The sequence below is a fragment of the Hypanus sabinus genome, chromosome 4 (assembly GCF_030144855.1).
Source record: "Hypanus sabinus isolate sHypSab1 chromosome 4, sHypSab1.hap1, whole genome shotgun sequence".
NCBI lineage: Eukaryota > Metazoa > Chordata > Chondrichthyes > Myliobatiformes > Dasyatidae > Hypanus > Hypanus sabinus.
This window is the reverse complement of record NC_082709.1, coordinates 151,897,137-151,914,240: the sequence shown is the minus strand read 5'-3', so window position 1 is coordinate 151,914,240 and position 17,104 is coordinate 151,897,137. Positions and strand designations below refer to the sequence as shown.

The 17,104-nt window shown below is 46.2% G+C and overlaps 1 protein-coding gene and 1 long non-coding RNA gene across 2 annotated transcripts in view; one reads left to right on the top strand and one right to left on the bottom strand.

Annotated features, from left to right (window-relative positions):
• Positions 1-17,104, bottom strand: part of LOC132393336 (uncharacterized) — a 105,334-nt gene that overhangs the window by 74,280 nt on the left and 13,950 nt on the right. The window contains exons 4-6 of the mRNA XM_059968440.1: positions 15,419-15,559; positions 12,948-13,010; positions 5,831-5,951 (exon numbers count right to left, since the gene is read on the bottom strand). Of these exons, the coding sequence (XP_059824423.1) occupies positions 5,831-5,951; positions 12,948-13,010; positions 15,419-15,559 (325 nt within the window). The remainder of the gene's footprint in view (positions 1-5,830; positions 5,952-12,947; positions 13,011-15,418; positions 15,560-17,104) is intronic.
• The window catches only part of LOC132393343 (uncharacterized), a 103,078-nt gene that overhangs the window by 76,371 nt on the left and 9,603 nt on the right, over positions 1-17,104 (top strand). The window lies entirely within an intron of this gene.

The window sequence follows — 17,104 nt, the reverse complement described above, 5'->3', positions numbered from 1 at the left end:
AGTTCCTGCATTCTGCATCTCCTGTATCTACCTCCTGCCCAAGATCCACGAACCCATTTGTCCAGGTAGACCTATCATTTCAGCTCATTCCTGCTCCACTGTACTCATATCAGCAAATCTCAATTCTGTTTTATCTACCCCCTACCCATGTTCAGTCCCTTCCTACCTACATCTCACACGCTCTTGATCTTCAAGGATTTCAAGTTCCCTGGTCCCCATTATCTTATTTTTACTATGGATGCCCAGTCCCTATACACCTCCATCCCCCACAAGTAAGGCCTCTAAGCTTGGTTTCTTTCTTGGCACCATATCTAACCAGTTCCCCTCCTCCACCATGGGCAGTGACATGGCTCCCAGCTATGCCCATCTATTGGCTATGTGGAACAGTCTATGCTCCAAGCCTACTCTGCTGACCGTCCCACATTTTTCCTATGCTACATCGTTGACTGCATTGGCGCTACATCCTGCACCCGTGCTGAACTCGTCGATTTCATCCACTTTGTCTCCAACTTCCACCCTGCCCTCAAATTCAGCTGGTCCATTTCCAACACCTCCCTTCCCTTTCTCGGTCTCACTGTCTCCATCTCTGGAGAAAGCTTATCCATTGAAGACTATTATAAACCCACGGACTCTCACAGCTCCTGAGACTGCACTTTGTCCCACCCTACTACTTGTAGAAACAGGGAATCCCATACTGTAAAAGGACAGGATGGGATAGTTTGTCAAATGTGTTCAGGAAAGTTCCCTTAATTAGGTCACAGAGGTCTCAATGAGACAGTGTGCAATACTTGAACTCCTATTGGGGAATAAGATAGGGCAAGTGACAGGAGTTTGTGATGGGGGACACTTTGCATCTTGTGATCATAATGCCAGTATTTTCAAAGTAAATATGGAAAATCTCCCTTTTTCAATTCCTCCGTTTCCGCCGCATCTGCTCTCAGGATGAAGCTTTTCATTCTAAACGAAGGAGATGTCCTCCTTTTTCAAAGAAAGGGGCTTCCCTTCCTCCACCATCAATGCTGCCCTCAACCGCAGCTCTTCCATTTCACGCACATCTGCCCTCGCCCCATCTTCCCTACCAGGGATAGGATCCTCTTGTCCTTACCTACCACCCAACCAGCCTCTGCATCCAAAGTGAAACTCTCTCGCTTCTTTCTCAAGTGTTCATTTGCATTTCTCATACTCTGTAAGCACCTGCTTATTCCTGCTATGCATATCCTTCTTCATCTTAACCAGGGCCCAATAGCTCTTGCAAACCAAAGCTCCCTACACCCATTATTGTTACCTTTTACTCTGACAGGCACATATAAACCAAGTATACTGTTGCCAGAAACAGCCTGTCCCAGTCAATACTAGCCTGATTCTTTCTGATGCCATCAAAATTGGCCTCTCTGTAATTTAGAATCCCAACCCGCAGACCAAACCTATCCTTTTCCATATTTACTTTGAAAATAATGGCATTATCATCACTGGATACAAAGTGTTCCCCATCAAACTCCTGTCACTTGCCCTGTCTTATTCCCTAATAGGAGATCAAATATCACACACTGTCTCATTGAGACCTTTATGACCTAATTAAGGGAACTTTTCTGAACACATTTGACAAACTATCCCATCCTGTCCTTTTACAGTATGGGATTCCCTGTTAATGTGGAAAGTTAAAATCACCACTAAAATAACATTATGCTTCTTGCAACGGTCTGTGTTCTCTCTGCAAATTTGTTCCTCTAAATCCCTAGGACTGTTGGGTGGTCTGTAATACAGCCTTATTAACATGGTCATACCCTTCTTATTTCTCAGTTCCACCCACAACATCTCACTGGATGAGTTCTCTAGTCTGTCCTGACTGAGCACTGCCATGACAAGTAGTGTTACCCCTTCTCCATTAATCCCTCCCAATCTGTTGCAACCAAAACAATGAAACCCCAGAATACACAGCTACCAGTCCTGGCTCTCCTGCAACGACATCTCATTAATAGCTACAATTTCACAATTCCAGGTGTTGATCCATGCCCCAAGCTCATCCGCCTTTCCTACGATACTTCTGGCATTGAAACATCGGCAGCTCAGGGTACTAGTTGCAATATGCTCAGCTTGTTGGTTCCTGACTTTGTCAGAGGTCTTAACAACATCCGTCTCCACAACCTCCCCACTAACTGTTCTGGCAGTCCTGTTCCCATCTCTATTTTATATCCCACTGTATCACTTACAGACCTTCCCGCTAGGATATTAGTCCCCTTCCAGTTTGGGTGCAAACCATCTCTTCTGTACAAGTCCCACCTTCCCTGGAAAGAGCTCAATGATCTAAAAATCTGTAGCCCTCACTCCTACACCAACCCCTTAGCCATGTATTAAACTGGATAATCTTCCTATTTCTGGCCTCACTAGCACGTGACACAGGTAGCAATCCTGAGATCACAACCCTGGAGGTCCTGCCCTTTACCTTAGCACCCAACTGCCTGAACTGACTTTACAGAACCTCGTCACTCTTCCTACCTACATGGACCACAACATCTGGCTGTTCACTCTCCCACTTAAGAATGCTGAGGATCAGAGATGTCCCAGACCCTGGGACCTTGAGGCAGCATACCATCCAGGAATCCTGTTCTTGTCCACAGAACCTCCTTTCTGTTCCCCTAACTAACAGGACCCCTGTCTCTACAGCCCTCCTCTTTTCACCCCCTTCATTTCTGAGTCACAGAGTCCAATTCAGAGTCAGAGACCTGACTGCTTTGACTTCCCTCTCCTAGGTCCTCCCCAGACAAGTATCAAAAGTGTTCAACCTGTTGTTGAAGGGGATAGCCAAAGGGGTAATTTGCACTGCCTGTTTAACCCTTTTCCCCTTCCTGAATGCCACAGTTTCCTGTGTCCTGCACCTTGGGAGTAACTACTTCTCTGCATGTCCTATCTATCATCCCTTCAGCCTCCTGAATGATCCCGAAATCTTCCAGTCCCGGCTCCAACTCCTAAATGCGATGTTAGACGCTGCAGCTGGATGCACTCCTCTCAAGTGTAGTTGCAGGAACACTGGAGGTCTCCCTGCCATCCCACGAGGAGCATTCTGCACCTCTACTGTTCTAACCGAGTAGATATAAAGAAGGAAAAACAATAAACTAAGTGGGGAATTTCTTTACTCAGAGAGTGGTAGCTGGATGGAACGAGCTTCCAGTAAAAGTGGTAGAGGCAGGTTTGGTATTGTCATCTAAAGTAAAATTGGATAGGTATATGGACAGGAAAGGAATGGAGGGTTATGGGCTAAGTGCGGGCCAGTGGGACTAGGTGAGAGAAAGCATTCAGCACGGACTAGAAGGGCCGAGATGGCCTGTTTCTGTACTGCAATTTTATATATGGTTATAAAAGAACTCAGCCTACAGTTTTTTTGTCCTCTCTCAATCAAGCCCCTCCTTGCTGAAGCCTCAAAGAGCTGAAGCTTTAGAATCCCCACTCAAACTCTGTCCACTCCAACAAAGGCTGCTCCACTTGCCCCACCTTACTTTAATTTGTAATTGCCAATCAATCCCAAGTGCTAAATGGCCACTGCTCAAAGCCTTTTTCTATTCACTCACGTCTTCTCGAGCTTCTGATCTCCAACTGGGCATTGCTTAAAGCTCTAGAAGCTTATTGATTAGTCATAGCAACGCTAATTCAAGTTTGCAAAGGAAACATTTTAGAAGTAATTCCTTTTCCACTCTACACCAACCATTCCACTTATGCTTGTTCTGCCAAATGATACATTTGGTTTACACTCTATATATTGATTACAGGTCCAAAATCCACATTGTTGCTGGTCAAATAGAAATTGTTGACAATGGCAGATTGGAGGTGACACCCGCAGCATGCACAGTATTGCAAAATGTTGGTTATTTATCCTGGGATCCTTCGAGCCACATCACCAGCAACCCCCGATTTAACCCTAGTCGAATCACAGGACAATTCACAATCACCAATTAAACTACTAACCAGAGCCCTCAGAGGAAACCCACGCATTCCACGGGGAGGATGTGCAAACTCCTTACAGAGGACACCAGGAATGAACTCTGAAATCCAACACCCCAAGCTGTAATAACATTACACTACATTACTGCTATGCAAACTTGGCACCCCAAAACAAGGGCTACATGGTTATCCAGCCAGTCATTTTAAATGGATGGAGAAACAGAAGCTGGGGATCTATAATTCCCAAATACCACATTGGGTGCTCCAAATTCAGTCCACTCCTCCCAGCCATCTTTTGCCCTTTCTCATCCAAAAGATGAGTAGGCAAGTAGAAACAAACTGGCAATGCAACAAGCAGCAAAAAGTTGATCTATACAGCTAGGGAGCCCAAAACTTTTGCACATTACCGTAGAAACTTTATGTATTGCACTAAACTGCTGCGCAAAAAACATTCATGACATACGTGAGTGATGATAAACCCGATCCTGATATGGGTCTCTACTGTGTACTGAGAGTGGGAAGGGGGTAGGGAGAGGGGAATCATGGTTGAGAAAAAGGGGAAGAGATGGTGTGGGAGCAGGAAGCACCAGAGACATTCTGTAATGATCAATAAGCCAATTGTTTGGAATCAAATGACCTTGCCTGGTGTCTCAGGACTGGTGGGAGGGGGGGGGGGGATAGTGGCTTAAAACAGGCATGTATTTGGCAACGTCTGCCTGTGTGCAACCAGTCTTTCTCTCCCTCTCACTAGCTACTGTCAGAAGAAAGTTCAGGTGCCTTGGATTCCATGATGCAAGGATAGATCAGCAAGGCTGTGGACTCGTTTTGGGGACTCATGGTGCATGTATTTCTAGGTTCCAGTTACTCTCTTTTTGATGGTTTGATTGAGGTGATCAATGCAGTCTGGGGCACTTCAGCAAAAAATTCCCAAAGTCTTTTGCTCCCACCAGATTTACAAACTTGTTTTCTTAACCACATTAAAAAAACCGTACTGTACAAAAGTCTTAAGCATCCTAACTATACAGTATGTATATGCCCAAGCCTTTTGCACAGTACTGTAACATATGATTGCTTAGTACATATCTTGATTACTAGAAACAAATGCTATTTAAGGAACAGTCAAATGCTGGCATGGAGAAAATCAAAGAATTTGCCTGATGGGCAAGTTTAAAGTAACTTCCTTATCATTAACATATCACAGTCCAATATTCCTTGAAAACCTTTGCACCCACAAAGGAAACAGATTTTCCTCCCCAGAGTACTAATGGAAAGAAATGTTTGAGCTTGACTGCATTATCCTAACAGCGAAACAGCCTGCCATAATCATCACCAGGAATGAGAAAATACTTAATGAGATATTGCAAGGAGTGAGGACATTGTGGAACTCTGTTAGAAGCCTGGTCCTTTCCTTGACACCCTGCACCCTCCTCCTGCAATCCCACCCTCCATCCCACTCCTCCAACATCGAGGAACAACTCAGACTGAAAGCCCGAGATATACAGGAACAGGTAAGGAACACGGAGCGATACAGACAAGCAGCAAATCCAAATCTGCAATGACAGGTAAATTGTGAAAAATAAGAAAAGAACTTCATCTTGATCATTTTTTGGATCATTAGTGCCTGCCTACTAATAAGCTTAGGAAACACTAAAATTAGATTTTGTTCCATAATCTCTTAGAATTTGACTTGCACACACCCCACAATATAATCACTGAATGCCTTGCTAAGCCTGGATTTGAGATATATACACACTTACATTTTTAAATGAAGGGTTAAATTCTAGCCATTAAAATCTCTCTCCTAATTGTCATAAGTCACACAGTATGGTGGGGTGGGGTGGGGGGGGGGAAGGGTCAATTGTGTTTTGTCTGATAAATTAAAAATATTTCCAACCTTCATTATCAGGTGACTCTCATACTGCACAATAGCTCGCAATGGGGCAGTTGTTTGATCGGCATCTTCCAGAGCTCTGATCACATTCTTAGCTACTTGGGTTGGAGTAATTTTACCTGACCTATACAAGCACAAAACAGGTTGGGTCACAAATTGATTGCTTTTAATATAATGGCGATTGTTAGATCAATTAATTAATCAGAAAGAACATCATGAACATTAGGGAAGATATTAACCATTAGGTTCTTCTTACAGTGACCCAAGCATCCAGGGACCATTGTAACCTATTTATATCAGGAGAAAACAAAGTCAGGTGGGATGTAAATAAACAACAATGGAAAAAGTAAAAGCCAATTACAGTGGATTCCGGTAAATAAGAACACATCACGACCAGTACATTTTGGCCCTGCGTGTAGCCTGCAGTGGTGTGGCGCTAGACTGAACTAATGTATTCCTGGTTTGATGCTTGATATTCTATGTTTTGTTTGCTCACTTTTTGCCATGGGCACAATTAGTTCTTTCTTCATGCATTGGGGGTTAATGATTTCTTCAGCATTTCTTTATTGGTTTCTTGTGTTTCTTTATTCCGTGGCTGGCTATGGGAGGACGAATCTCAGAGCTGTCTTCTGTGCACAGACTTTGATAATAAGTGTACTTTGAATCTTTGAAAACCCAAACAGCAATTTACCCAAGAAATAAATGATGTAATTAAATGAAATGGAAATGTAAGAACACCACAAATTCCACTACCGTGCTATAAAATTGTGTATTAGTTCCTAACAGTTATTGGCACTACACTGCCATGTTCTTCTGATTGACTGCAAATGAATAAAGTCACGCAGACACCTAATGTAGATAATGGACTGCCTTCATATAATGCATCCACCAAATCTTCATTTTCATTGTAACCTTCAAGATAAATGTTAATACCTTCAAATACGTGGAGGTTCCCAACTTGTAGTGAAATTGTTTCATTTTCAGTGAATGTTTCTGAATGCTTGAAACTGCAGTGAGCAAAACTGTTCTGAAGTGTCTTACTGCTTATTTCTTGCCAACTAACAGTGGCAAAAAAACACAAATACACGTGCCTGATGCTAGTTATGAACTGTTCAGCTATAGTTTCCTATCCCAATTAAGCAACATAAAATGTTCCAAATAATTAAGGGAATCCTAGCTATTTTCTCAATTAGTTTTTGTTCTTTAAGAGTTGTCCCAATGCTCCTTGAGTCAACATCTTCTAAATAACTCACAAAACCAAACATTCCACTTCTTCTGTGTCTTTTGTTTTTTTTTTGTCCTGAATACAGTTGCTGATGACAGCGATTTGCAGTTTGGAGAATGTTTCAGTATTTCAGCTCTCTGCAGTCTCTGAGGGGGATTTGAGGAGGCAGAAACAATGTGCAGGAACCTCATGGCAAGAAGGATACAAGCTGATCTTAGGTGCTTTTGCTGATTAAAGCTTTAAATGCCAGCAGCCTGCCTTTTTAAAATTGTTCTGCTGCCAGAGAGGAGAGACTGTAGCGGTGTGCTACAAGCAGCGCTAAAATTACGACACGGAGTCGGTAACTGCAGTCGAAGGAAAAACTTTATTCGAAAACTTCAGCCTCACTTTTAAGCCTCTGTCAACCGGCCCCCCATGGCGAAGAGGCTCCAAAGCTCTGTGCTCGCAAACCCCCGTAGGCTATCTAATTGTGAGTCGGTTCGCATACGCTAGGAAATGAGCCGCCACATAACCCCCCCCCAGAACCGGCGATACACCCCCCAATGTCCACAGCCTGGGCCAGAACCTGCTTGGGAGGTCGGCCTCTGCGCCGGAAACTCGGCCGGTTGCGCCAGGTCCACATGGGCCGGCTTGAGGCGGTCCACCGTGAAAACCTCCTCCTTCCCCCCAACGTCCAGCACGAACGTGGACCCGTTGTTCCGGAGCACCGTAAACGGCCCCTCGTATGGCCGCTGCAGCGGTGGCCGATGCCCGCCCCTTCGTACAAACACAAACTTACAGTTCCGTAGGTCTTTGGGTACGCAGGTCGGGTGCCGCCCATGCTGTGAAGTGGGTATGGGGGCCAGGTTACTGAGCTTCTCGCGAAGTCTGCCCAGGACTGCAGCGGGTTCTTCCTCTTGCCCCCTCGGGGCTGGTAGGAACTCCCCGGGGACGGCCAGGGGCGCGCCGTATACCAACTCGGCCGATGAGGCGTGCAGGTCGTCCTTGGGCGCTGTGCGGATGCCGAGAAGGACCCAGGGAAGCTCGTCCGCCCAGTTGGCTCCTCGCAGGCGGGCCATGAGGGCTGACTTCAGGTGACAGTGGAAACGCTCCACTAGCCCGTTCGACTGTGGGTGGTAGGCAGTGGTGTGGTGCAGCTGAGTCCCCAAAAGGCTGGCCATAGCTGACCACAGGCTGGAGGTGAACTGGGCGCCTCTGTCGGAGGTAATGTGGGCTGGTACACCAAAGCAGGATATCCAGGTGGCGATCAGGGCTCGGGCGCAAGATTCAGAGGTGGTGTCGGTGAGCGGGACCGCCTCTGGCCATCTTGTGAACCGGTCCACGATAGTCAGGAGGTAACGCGCTCCGCGCGACACTGGCAGGGGGCCCACGATATCCACATGAATGTGGTCGAAACGCCGGTGGGCGGGATGGAACTGCCGCGGTGGGGCTTTGGTGTGCCGCTGAACCTTGGCCGTCTGGCAGTGCATGCACGTCCTGGCCCATTCACTGACCTGTTTGCGGAGTCCGTGCCAAACGAACCTGCTGGAAACCATCCGGACAGTTGTCCGGATGGAGGGATGCGCCAAGTTATGAATGGAGTCGAAAACACGTCGCCGCCAGGCTGCGGGGACGACCGGACGGGGCTGGCTGGTGGCGACGTCACAGAGTAGGGTCCTCTCACCTGGGCCCACGGGGAGGTCCTGGAGCTGCAAACCAGAGACTGCAGTCCTGTAACTCGGAATCTCCTCATCTAGCTGCTGTGCCTCTGCCAGTGCCTCAAAGTCTACCCCTTGGGAAAGGGCATGAACGGTAGAGCGAGAGAGCGCATCCGCCACGACATTGTCCTTACCCGAGACGTGCCGGACATCCGTTGTGTATTCAGAGATGTAGGACAGGTGGCGTTGCTGGCGGGATGACCAGGGGTCGGATGCTTTCGTAAACGCAAAGGTAAGCGGTTTGTGGTCCGTGAACGCGGTGAAGGGCCGACCTTCTAGGAAGTACCTGAAATGCCGGATTGCCAGGTAGAGCGCCAACAGTTCCCGGTCAAAAGCACTGTACTTGAGCTCGGGTGGCCGCAGGTGTTTGCTGAAAAATGCCAGGGGTTGCCAGCGACCTGCGATGAGCTGCTCCAGCACCCCACCGACTGCCGTGTTTGATGCGTCCACTGTGAGGGTGGTAGGGGTGTCCATTCTGGGATGTACTAGCATTGCGGCATTCGCCAAAGCTTCCTTCGTTTGAAAGGAAGCGGTGGCGGACTCCGCGTCCCAGGTAATGTCCTTGCTCGGACCCGACATCAGGGCGAACAGGGGGCGCATGATCCGGGCAGCTGAAGGGAGGAAGCGGCGGTAGAAATTGACCATACCTACGAATTCCTGAAGGCCTTTGATCGTGGTGGGTCGGGGGAAGTGGCGGACCGCATCTACCTTAGCGGGCAGAGGGGTTGCCCCGTCTTTAGTAATCCTGTGGCCCAGGAAGTCAATGATATCAAGTCCGAACTGGCATTTGGCAGGGTTGATTGTAAGACCGTACTCACTCAGTCGGGCGCAGAGTTGACGGAGGTGGGACAGATGCTCCTGACGACTGCCGCTGGCTATGAGGATGTCATCCAAATAGATGAACGCGAAGTCCAGGTCCCGTCCCACCGCGTCCATTAACCGCTGGAACATCTGTGCGGCATTCTTCAGGCCGAACGGCATGCGGAGGAACTCGAAGAGGCCAAACGGGGTGATGAGAGCCGTCTTGGGGACGTCGTCAGGATGCATCGGGATTTGATGGTACCCTCGGACAAGGTCGACCTTGGAGAAGATCCGGGCGCCGTGCAGGTTTGCCGCAAAGTCCTGAATGTGTGGCACAGGGTAGCGGTCCGGTGTGGTAGCCTCGTTCAGCCTGCGGTAGTCGCCGCACGGTCTCCAGCCCCCCGTCGCTTTGGGCACCATGTGCAGGGGGGAAGCCCAGGGGCTGTCGGACCGCCGGATGATCCCCAATTCCTCCATTCTCTGGAACTCCTCCTTCGCCAGTCGGAGCTTGTCCGGGGGAAGCCGCCGAGCACGGGCATGGAGGGGTGGTCCCTGTGTCGGGATGTGGTGTTGTACGCCGTGCATGGCTGCTGTGAACTGCGGTGCCAGAACCGATGGGAACTCCGCCAGGACCCTGGTGAAGTCGTTGTCGGACAGCGTGATGGAGCCAAGGTGAGGGGCTGGCAACTGGGCCGCGCCCAGGGAGAACGTCTGAAAGGTCTCGGCGTGTACCAGTCTCTTCCTGGGCAGGTCAACCAGCAGGCTGTGAGCTCGCAAAAAATCCGCACCCAGAAGCGGTTGGGCTACGGCGGCCAGTGTGAAGTCCCATGTGAACTGGCTGGGGCCGAACAGTAGCTGCACCTGACGGGTGCCATAGGTCCTTACTGTGCTGCCATTCACGGCCCTCAGGGGGGGACCCGGTGCCCTGCTGCGGGTGTCGTAACTTGTCGGAGGTAAAACGCTGATCTCAGCCCCAGTATCGACCAAAAACCGGCGTCCCGACCTTCTATCCCACACATACAGGAGGCTATCCCGATGGCCAGCCGCCGTAGCCATCAGCGGCGGCTGGCCCTGGCGTTTCCCGGGAACTTGCAGGGCGGGCGGCAACGGCGGGCTTCTGCGCCCCACCGCTGGTGGTAGAAGCACCAGTGGTCATTAGGCCGGGGGTTAGTGGGCTCTGCGGCCGGGCCTGGACTGGTTTGCTGCCGGGAGCGTGGCTGGGAGATCTGTGCGATGGACGCCCCGCTCACCTTTTTGGTGTTCCACAGCAAGTCCGCCCGGGCTGCCACCTTCCGGGGGTCACTGAAATCCGCGTCGGACAGCAGCAGGCGTATGTCCTCGGGCAGCTGCTCCAGGAATGCCTGCTCAAACATGAGGCCTGTGTGTCCCTCGGCCAGAGACAACATCTCATTCATTAAAGCCGATGGAGGTCTGTCGCCCAAGCCATCCAGGTGCAGTAAACGGGCAGCCCACTCGCGCCGTGAGAGTCCGAAAGTCCTGAGGAGCAGGGCTTTGAATTCCGTGTACTTGCCGTCTGCCGGGGGCGACTGTACGAACTCCGCGACCTGGGCAGCTGTGTCCTGGTCGAGGGAGCCCACCACGTAGTAGTAGCGGGTGTCTTCTGAGGTGATCCGGCGAACGTGGAATTGGGCTTCGGCTTGCTGGAACCATAGGTCCAGGCGCTGTGTCCAGAAACCCGGCAGTTTCAACGAAACCGCATGAACAGAGGCGGCGTCGGTCATTTCTGGTCCAAAAATCGTTTGGACCGTCGGGGTCACCAATTGTAGCGGTGTGCTACAAGCAGCGCTAAAATTACGACACGGAGTCGGTAACTGCAGTCGAAGGAAAAACTTTATTCGAAAACTTCAGCCTCACTTTTAAGCCTCTGTCAACCGGCCCCCCATGGCGAAGAGGCTCCAAAGCTCTGTGCTCGCAAACCCCCGTAGGCTATCTAATTGTGAGTCGGTTCGCATACGCTAGGAAATGAGCCGCCACAAGACTGCCTTTTTACTGCTGGTGAGATCGCTCTGCTACAGAGAGGAAGAACGTTACCCAAGTTTTCTGCATTTTGGACTGTGGACATTATTTCCCCCCATTCGTATGATTTTTATGTATTGTGTTTTTTGCTTGATCTTTCTCATTTTTTTTGTATGGCCGGGGGGGGGGGGGGGGGTTGATGGGACTTCTGTTTTTGTTCATTTTTCTGTGCATGGAGGAGGGATTGGGGGGTCGATGATCATACTGCCATTCTTCCCTTTCTTGGCTCTGTGGCTATCTGTAGAAGAAGAATTTCAGGAGTTGCATACCTTGATAATAAATGAACCTTTGAAATAAGGAGCTGCACCTATTAACTGATGGCCCAATTAACCAGAATCCACTGTATTTTTATATACAAGTTAAATTAAAATTTAGTACAAGAGTTGAGGTAGATTTTCATCTTCACAGAATAGTAGCCGTGAAAACTGCTGTCACTGTGTTGAAGACAAAACCAGTGTCTATGCAAGTTAATAATATATTTGCATCATAAAAGGTCAAAAGAAAAGTGAAAAGACACTTTAGTGTAGGCTCTCCAACCTACACTCATTCCATATTCTAAAGGTCAACAGTATCCTTTTCAAGCTGACTGTGAAACAACTGTTACCTTTTAAATAATTTATGGAGTTTGTTGCAGAAAGCCACTGATCTCCTCAAAACTGTGACTTTGTTCAAATCTATAAACCCAAATCAGTTATTGCTCACTATAATATAAATGGGAAACAAATATCAGCAATATATGCAGCTCATTTTAACATACTTGCCTGATATCTTAAAATAATTTCGGTAGAAAATTGTTTGTGGCATTTTATATCGTTTTGGTCAGAAATGGTCTTACTTTCCTTCCATCAATGCATTCGATTTTGGGCATTTTGCTGACGCTCAGTTTAACAAGCCATGCCTCAATAAATAAACATATCTGCAATCAGCATGAAATGGAGGATGCAAGCACGGGATGATAAGGGGCACAAAATGCTGAAGGCCAATTTTCCCCATTTCTTTTGCCTTCCCCACCATTCAGTTGCCTCTCTCTCTCCCCGTTTACTTTGATCTTGACCAAAGCTACCATGAACCATCAGTAAAACTCTCAAAATATGCCTTTTAGGCACATACAATTTCTAGCTTTTTTATGTTATCTCTTATATAAGGTCATTGGTTTACCAAATAGGTAATGAATATAAACATACTTTAAGTACATAACATTTTCCCTTCTAACAGGATTACAATTGAGAACATGTTTGAGTAGGTAATGGTGTTACATTGGAATGGCATTAATCCTGCTTTCTAAACTTTCGTTAGTTTTGTTCACGTGGTAAGGAACTAAAAAAGGTAATTTCATCACTTCTTATATTTATATACATACTTGTACGCTTGGATGAAATCAGAAATGCTTTTGAAGTTGAATCCATGCTTCTCTTCCGAAACACTGCAAAATTATATATAAAACTATTACTTTTAGCACTTAGAACCACTTCAAACAAACCCACAAACATGAAGCAACCAACGTTTCTTACACAGCAGATTAAACAACAAAACTTGTGTTTTTTTTAAAAAAAGTATTTATCATGGCACAGATTGAAAGCTACCAGTTCTATGATTACCGTCCACTGCACTAGTGTCTGAATGCTTCCCGTGTGTTGCAGCAATCAGAATGGACTGTGGTTTGAAAATCAAGGGTTCTATTTTAATAGAAATTGATCTCAGTACCTTAGTACTTAGAATTTACCTTCCTGGCTACCCTCAAAAATTACCAGTGGGTCTGATGAGTAGATTGTTCAGATTATCAAAACTTTGTGCTCATTTTCTCCAGTACTGCTGGTGGTTTGCTACTTTGCTGGCCTACCGATTACATTGGCTCAAACACAGGAAATAAGGCATATCAGAAGAGGAAAAAGTTAGGGTACACAAGTCTACAAGAACTCAAGAAGGGGGATGAAATTGATACAAGCAACAGGATAATGTGTTTTATAGTTTAATTTTATTTTAACTTTAAGGTTTTACAATAGATCAGTATTGATGACCTTAAGAAAACATTAGTTGCCATATTTACGAATATTGGCAGTGCAAAGCAGAATGTGAGAAATAGAGGGCTGGGCAAAGAAAAAAAAACACTTTCTCCAATAGCAGCGCCAAATGTGTGACATTTTTGCATCTGTATGCAGAATTCAGCTTCTGATCTTACTGCAGTCAACAGAAACAAATTACAAGACTGATGTCCAATACATCCATTCCACTTACTAATGACAACAAAGGACAGGTGTAAATAAGGAGGGAATCTGAAACACTCTACTTGCCATTTGCACTTTAAACAGAGAAATTTTCTATCTTTGCACAATGTAAATGTGTGAGGTTATCAACTTTGGGAGTAAGAACAGGAAGGCAGATTATTATCTGAATGGTGTAGAGTTAGGTAAGGGAGAAATACAAAGAGATCTAGGAGTCCTTGTTCATCAGTCACTGAAGGTGAATGAGCAAGTGCAGCAGGCAGTGAAGAAGGCTAATGGAATGTTGGCCTTTATTACAAAGGGAATTGAGTACAAGAGCAAGGAAATCCTCTTGCATTTGTACAGAGCTCTGGTGAGACCACACCTGGAGTATTGTGTACAGTTTTGGTCTCCAGAGTTAAGGAAGGACGTCCTGGCTGTAGAGGAAATGCAGCATAGATTCACGAGGTTAATTCCTGGAATGTCCTGACTGTCTTACGCAGAGAGGTTAGAGAGACTGGGCTTGTACATGCTGGAATTAAGGAGATTGAGAGGGGATCTGATTGAAACATATAAGATTATTAAGGGATTGGACAAGATAGAGGCAGGAAATATGTTCCAGATGCTGGGAGAGTCCAATACCAGAGGGCATGGTTTGAGAATAAGGGGTAGGTCATTTAGGATAGAGTTAAGGAAAAACTTCTTCTCCCAGAGAATTGTGGGAGTCTGGAATGCACTGCCTCGGAAGGCAGTAGAGGCTAATTCTCTTGATGCTTTCAAGAAGGAGCTAGATAGGTATCTTATGGATAGGGGAATCAAGGGATATGGGGACAAGGTAGGAACCGGGTATTGATAGTAGATGATCAGCCATGATCTCAGAATGACGATGCAAGCTCGAAGGGCTGAATGGTCTACTTCTGCACCTGTTGTCTATTGTCTAAATCATCAAAACTTTGACAAAAAAAATCCAATGAATAGTCCCCAAGAGGTATTGCAAATATGAACAAGTCCTATTTGTACTAAACTTACAACATAAATTTCTTTTCAAACCAATACACACTTGGGCTGTTTTTGTCCATCTTATTGATTGATAGCACCAAGAACTGTTCCACTGTTGACACTGTAAAATGTCTTCACTTTCTCATCCTCATATACTGAATGCAGCCTTCATCAGCTGCACTACCCAGTGTGAGAATGACACTTTCAACATTAAATGAATCATCTTGATGCAAACCCAGTGCTGGGTTAAAGCAAAGCAGGTTTCAAAAAAAAGAGCCGATATTATATTGCAAAGTACTCATTTGAAAAGGTTAATTTAATATATTAATTACCTTTTGTGCAGTATATCATATGCTTATTAAAATCCTATCAAATTAACTTACAATGAAGCATACTTGTAAAAGAAAATCTAATTAAATGCATTCAGGATTGCTGCAATGCCAATAAATGAATAATACTAAAAACAAAGTTTAATTTGCAGTTTTGTGATCATTCACTTCATTATAATTGACTTCTCTGGCAATAATGTCATTCAGTTGCTTTAGACATGCATATCTGTTTAAACTCCAAAAACAAATCCACCTTTCAAGAACACTGCTGACTAACACCTTACCCAGTACTCGCTGCCTACCTCAGCTGCAGGAGCTCATTCAGAATACCGTCATTGCTGTCGTCTTTTGGTGGCTTATTGCTGCTCTCAGGGTTAACAACTGGAATGAATATGGGATCTTCTGGAATAACTATACGTCGTAGTGAAGTGAGATTTACCATTCTAGAGATAAGCACAAGTTTTAAAAAGGAACATTAATTAGGATTATTTAAATAATACATTTTCCTCCATGCTATAGACATCCAATGACAGCAATACCCAGCAGGTGATTAAATGGAGGGAGATGGGGAGGAGAACGGGGATGACAGGCAGGAGAAGGGGGTGGGAAAGTGGGATATATGGTGTTGGCCCACTGTTTCTCCTCTTACATCCTCTTTACTTCATTCTCCACCTTGCTCTCCTATCACATTACATCATCTTCAGCCCTTTGCCACTTCCACCCATCACCTTTCAACTTCTATTGCCGTTCCCACTCTGCCTATCAACCCTCTCACCTATATCCATCTGCCAGCTCTTGCTCCACCTTTTTATAATGGCTACCTGGATCTATCTATCTTTCTTTCTTTATAAAAAGAGCTCTTCTTGAACAGTGGAACAACATTAGCTATCCTCCAATCCTCTGGTACCTCACCTGTCACCAAGAATGATTTAAATATCTCTGCTAGGGCCCCGGCAATTTCTCTACTTGCCTCCTGTAGGGTCTGAGGGAATACCTCGTCAGGCCCTGGGGATTTATCCACCCTAATTTGCCTCAGGGCAACAAACACCTCCTCCTCTGTCCGTGAAGTTTAAGCCATTTTGCCTTAATTCTCTAGACTGTGTCTATCTCCTGAATAAATACAGTTGCAAAAAAAAAACCATTAAAGATTCCTCTTCCCCCCCCCCCATCTCTTTTGGCTCCACATGTGGATCTTCCAGAGGACTAGTTTTGGCCCTTGCAATCCTTTTGCTATGAACATATCTGTAGAATCCCTTAGGATTCTCCTTCACCTTGTCAACCAGGAGAACTTCATGCCTTCCTTTAACTCTCCTGATTTCTTTAAGCATTCTCTTGCATTTGTTAAACTCAATAAGCACCTCATTTGTTCCTTTCTGCCCAAGCATCTCTTTTTCTCTTCCCCAGGACCCCAATATCTCTCGCAAACCATGGTTCCCTACACCTGTTATCTTTGTTTTATTCTGACAGGCACATACAAGCTTTGTACTCTCAAAATTTCACTTTTGAAGGACTCCCACTTAGCAAGTACACCTTGCTCCACCCTCTCTCTCTCCACCATTTTATAGTGGCTATCTACAGTCAGAGCACCACAGCACATAAACAGCGTCTCTGGCCCATCTAGTTCATTCCAACCAGACCCAGCAACCTGCACCAGGAACAGAGTCCTCTACACCCCTCCCCTCAATTTCTCTTAAATGCTGAAATCAAACTCATATCCACCACTCATTGGTAGCTCGTCCCACACTCTCACCACCCTCTGAGTGAAGACATTCCCCTCATATTCCCTTTAAATGTTTCATCTTTCACCCTTAACCTCTAGTTCTAGTTTCACCCACTCTCAGTGGAAAAAGCCCACTTGCATTTACCCTATCTATACTTACAATTTTGTACACCTCCCCTCTGCCTTTCAGTCTTGACACAAAATGTCAACTGCTCATTTCCCTCCATAGACGCTGCCTGACCTGCTGAGTTTCTCCAGCTTTATGCTT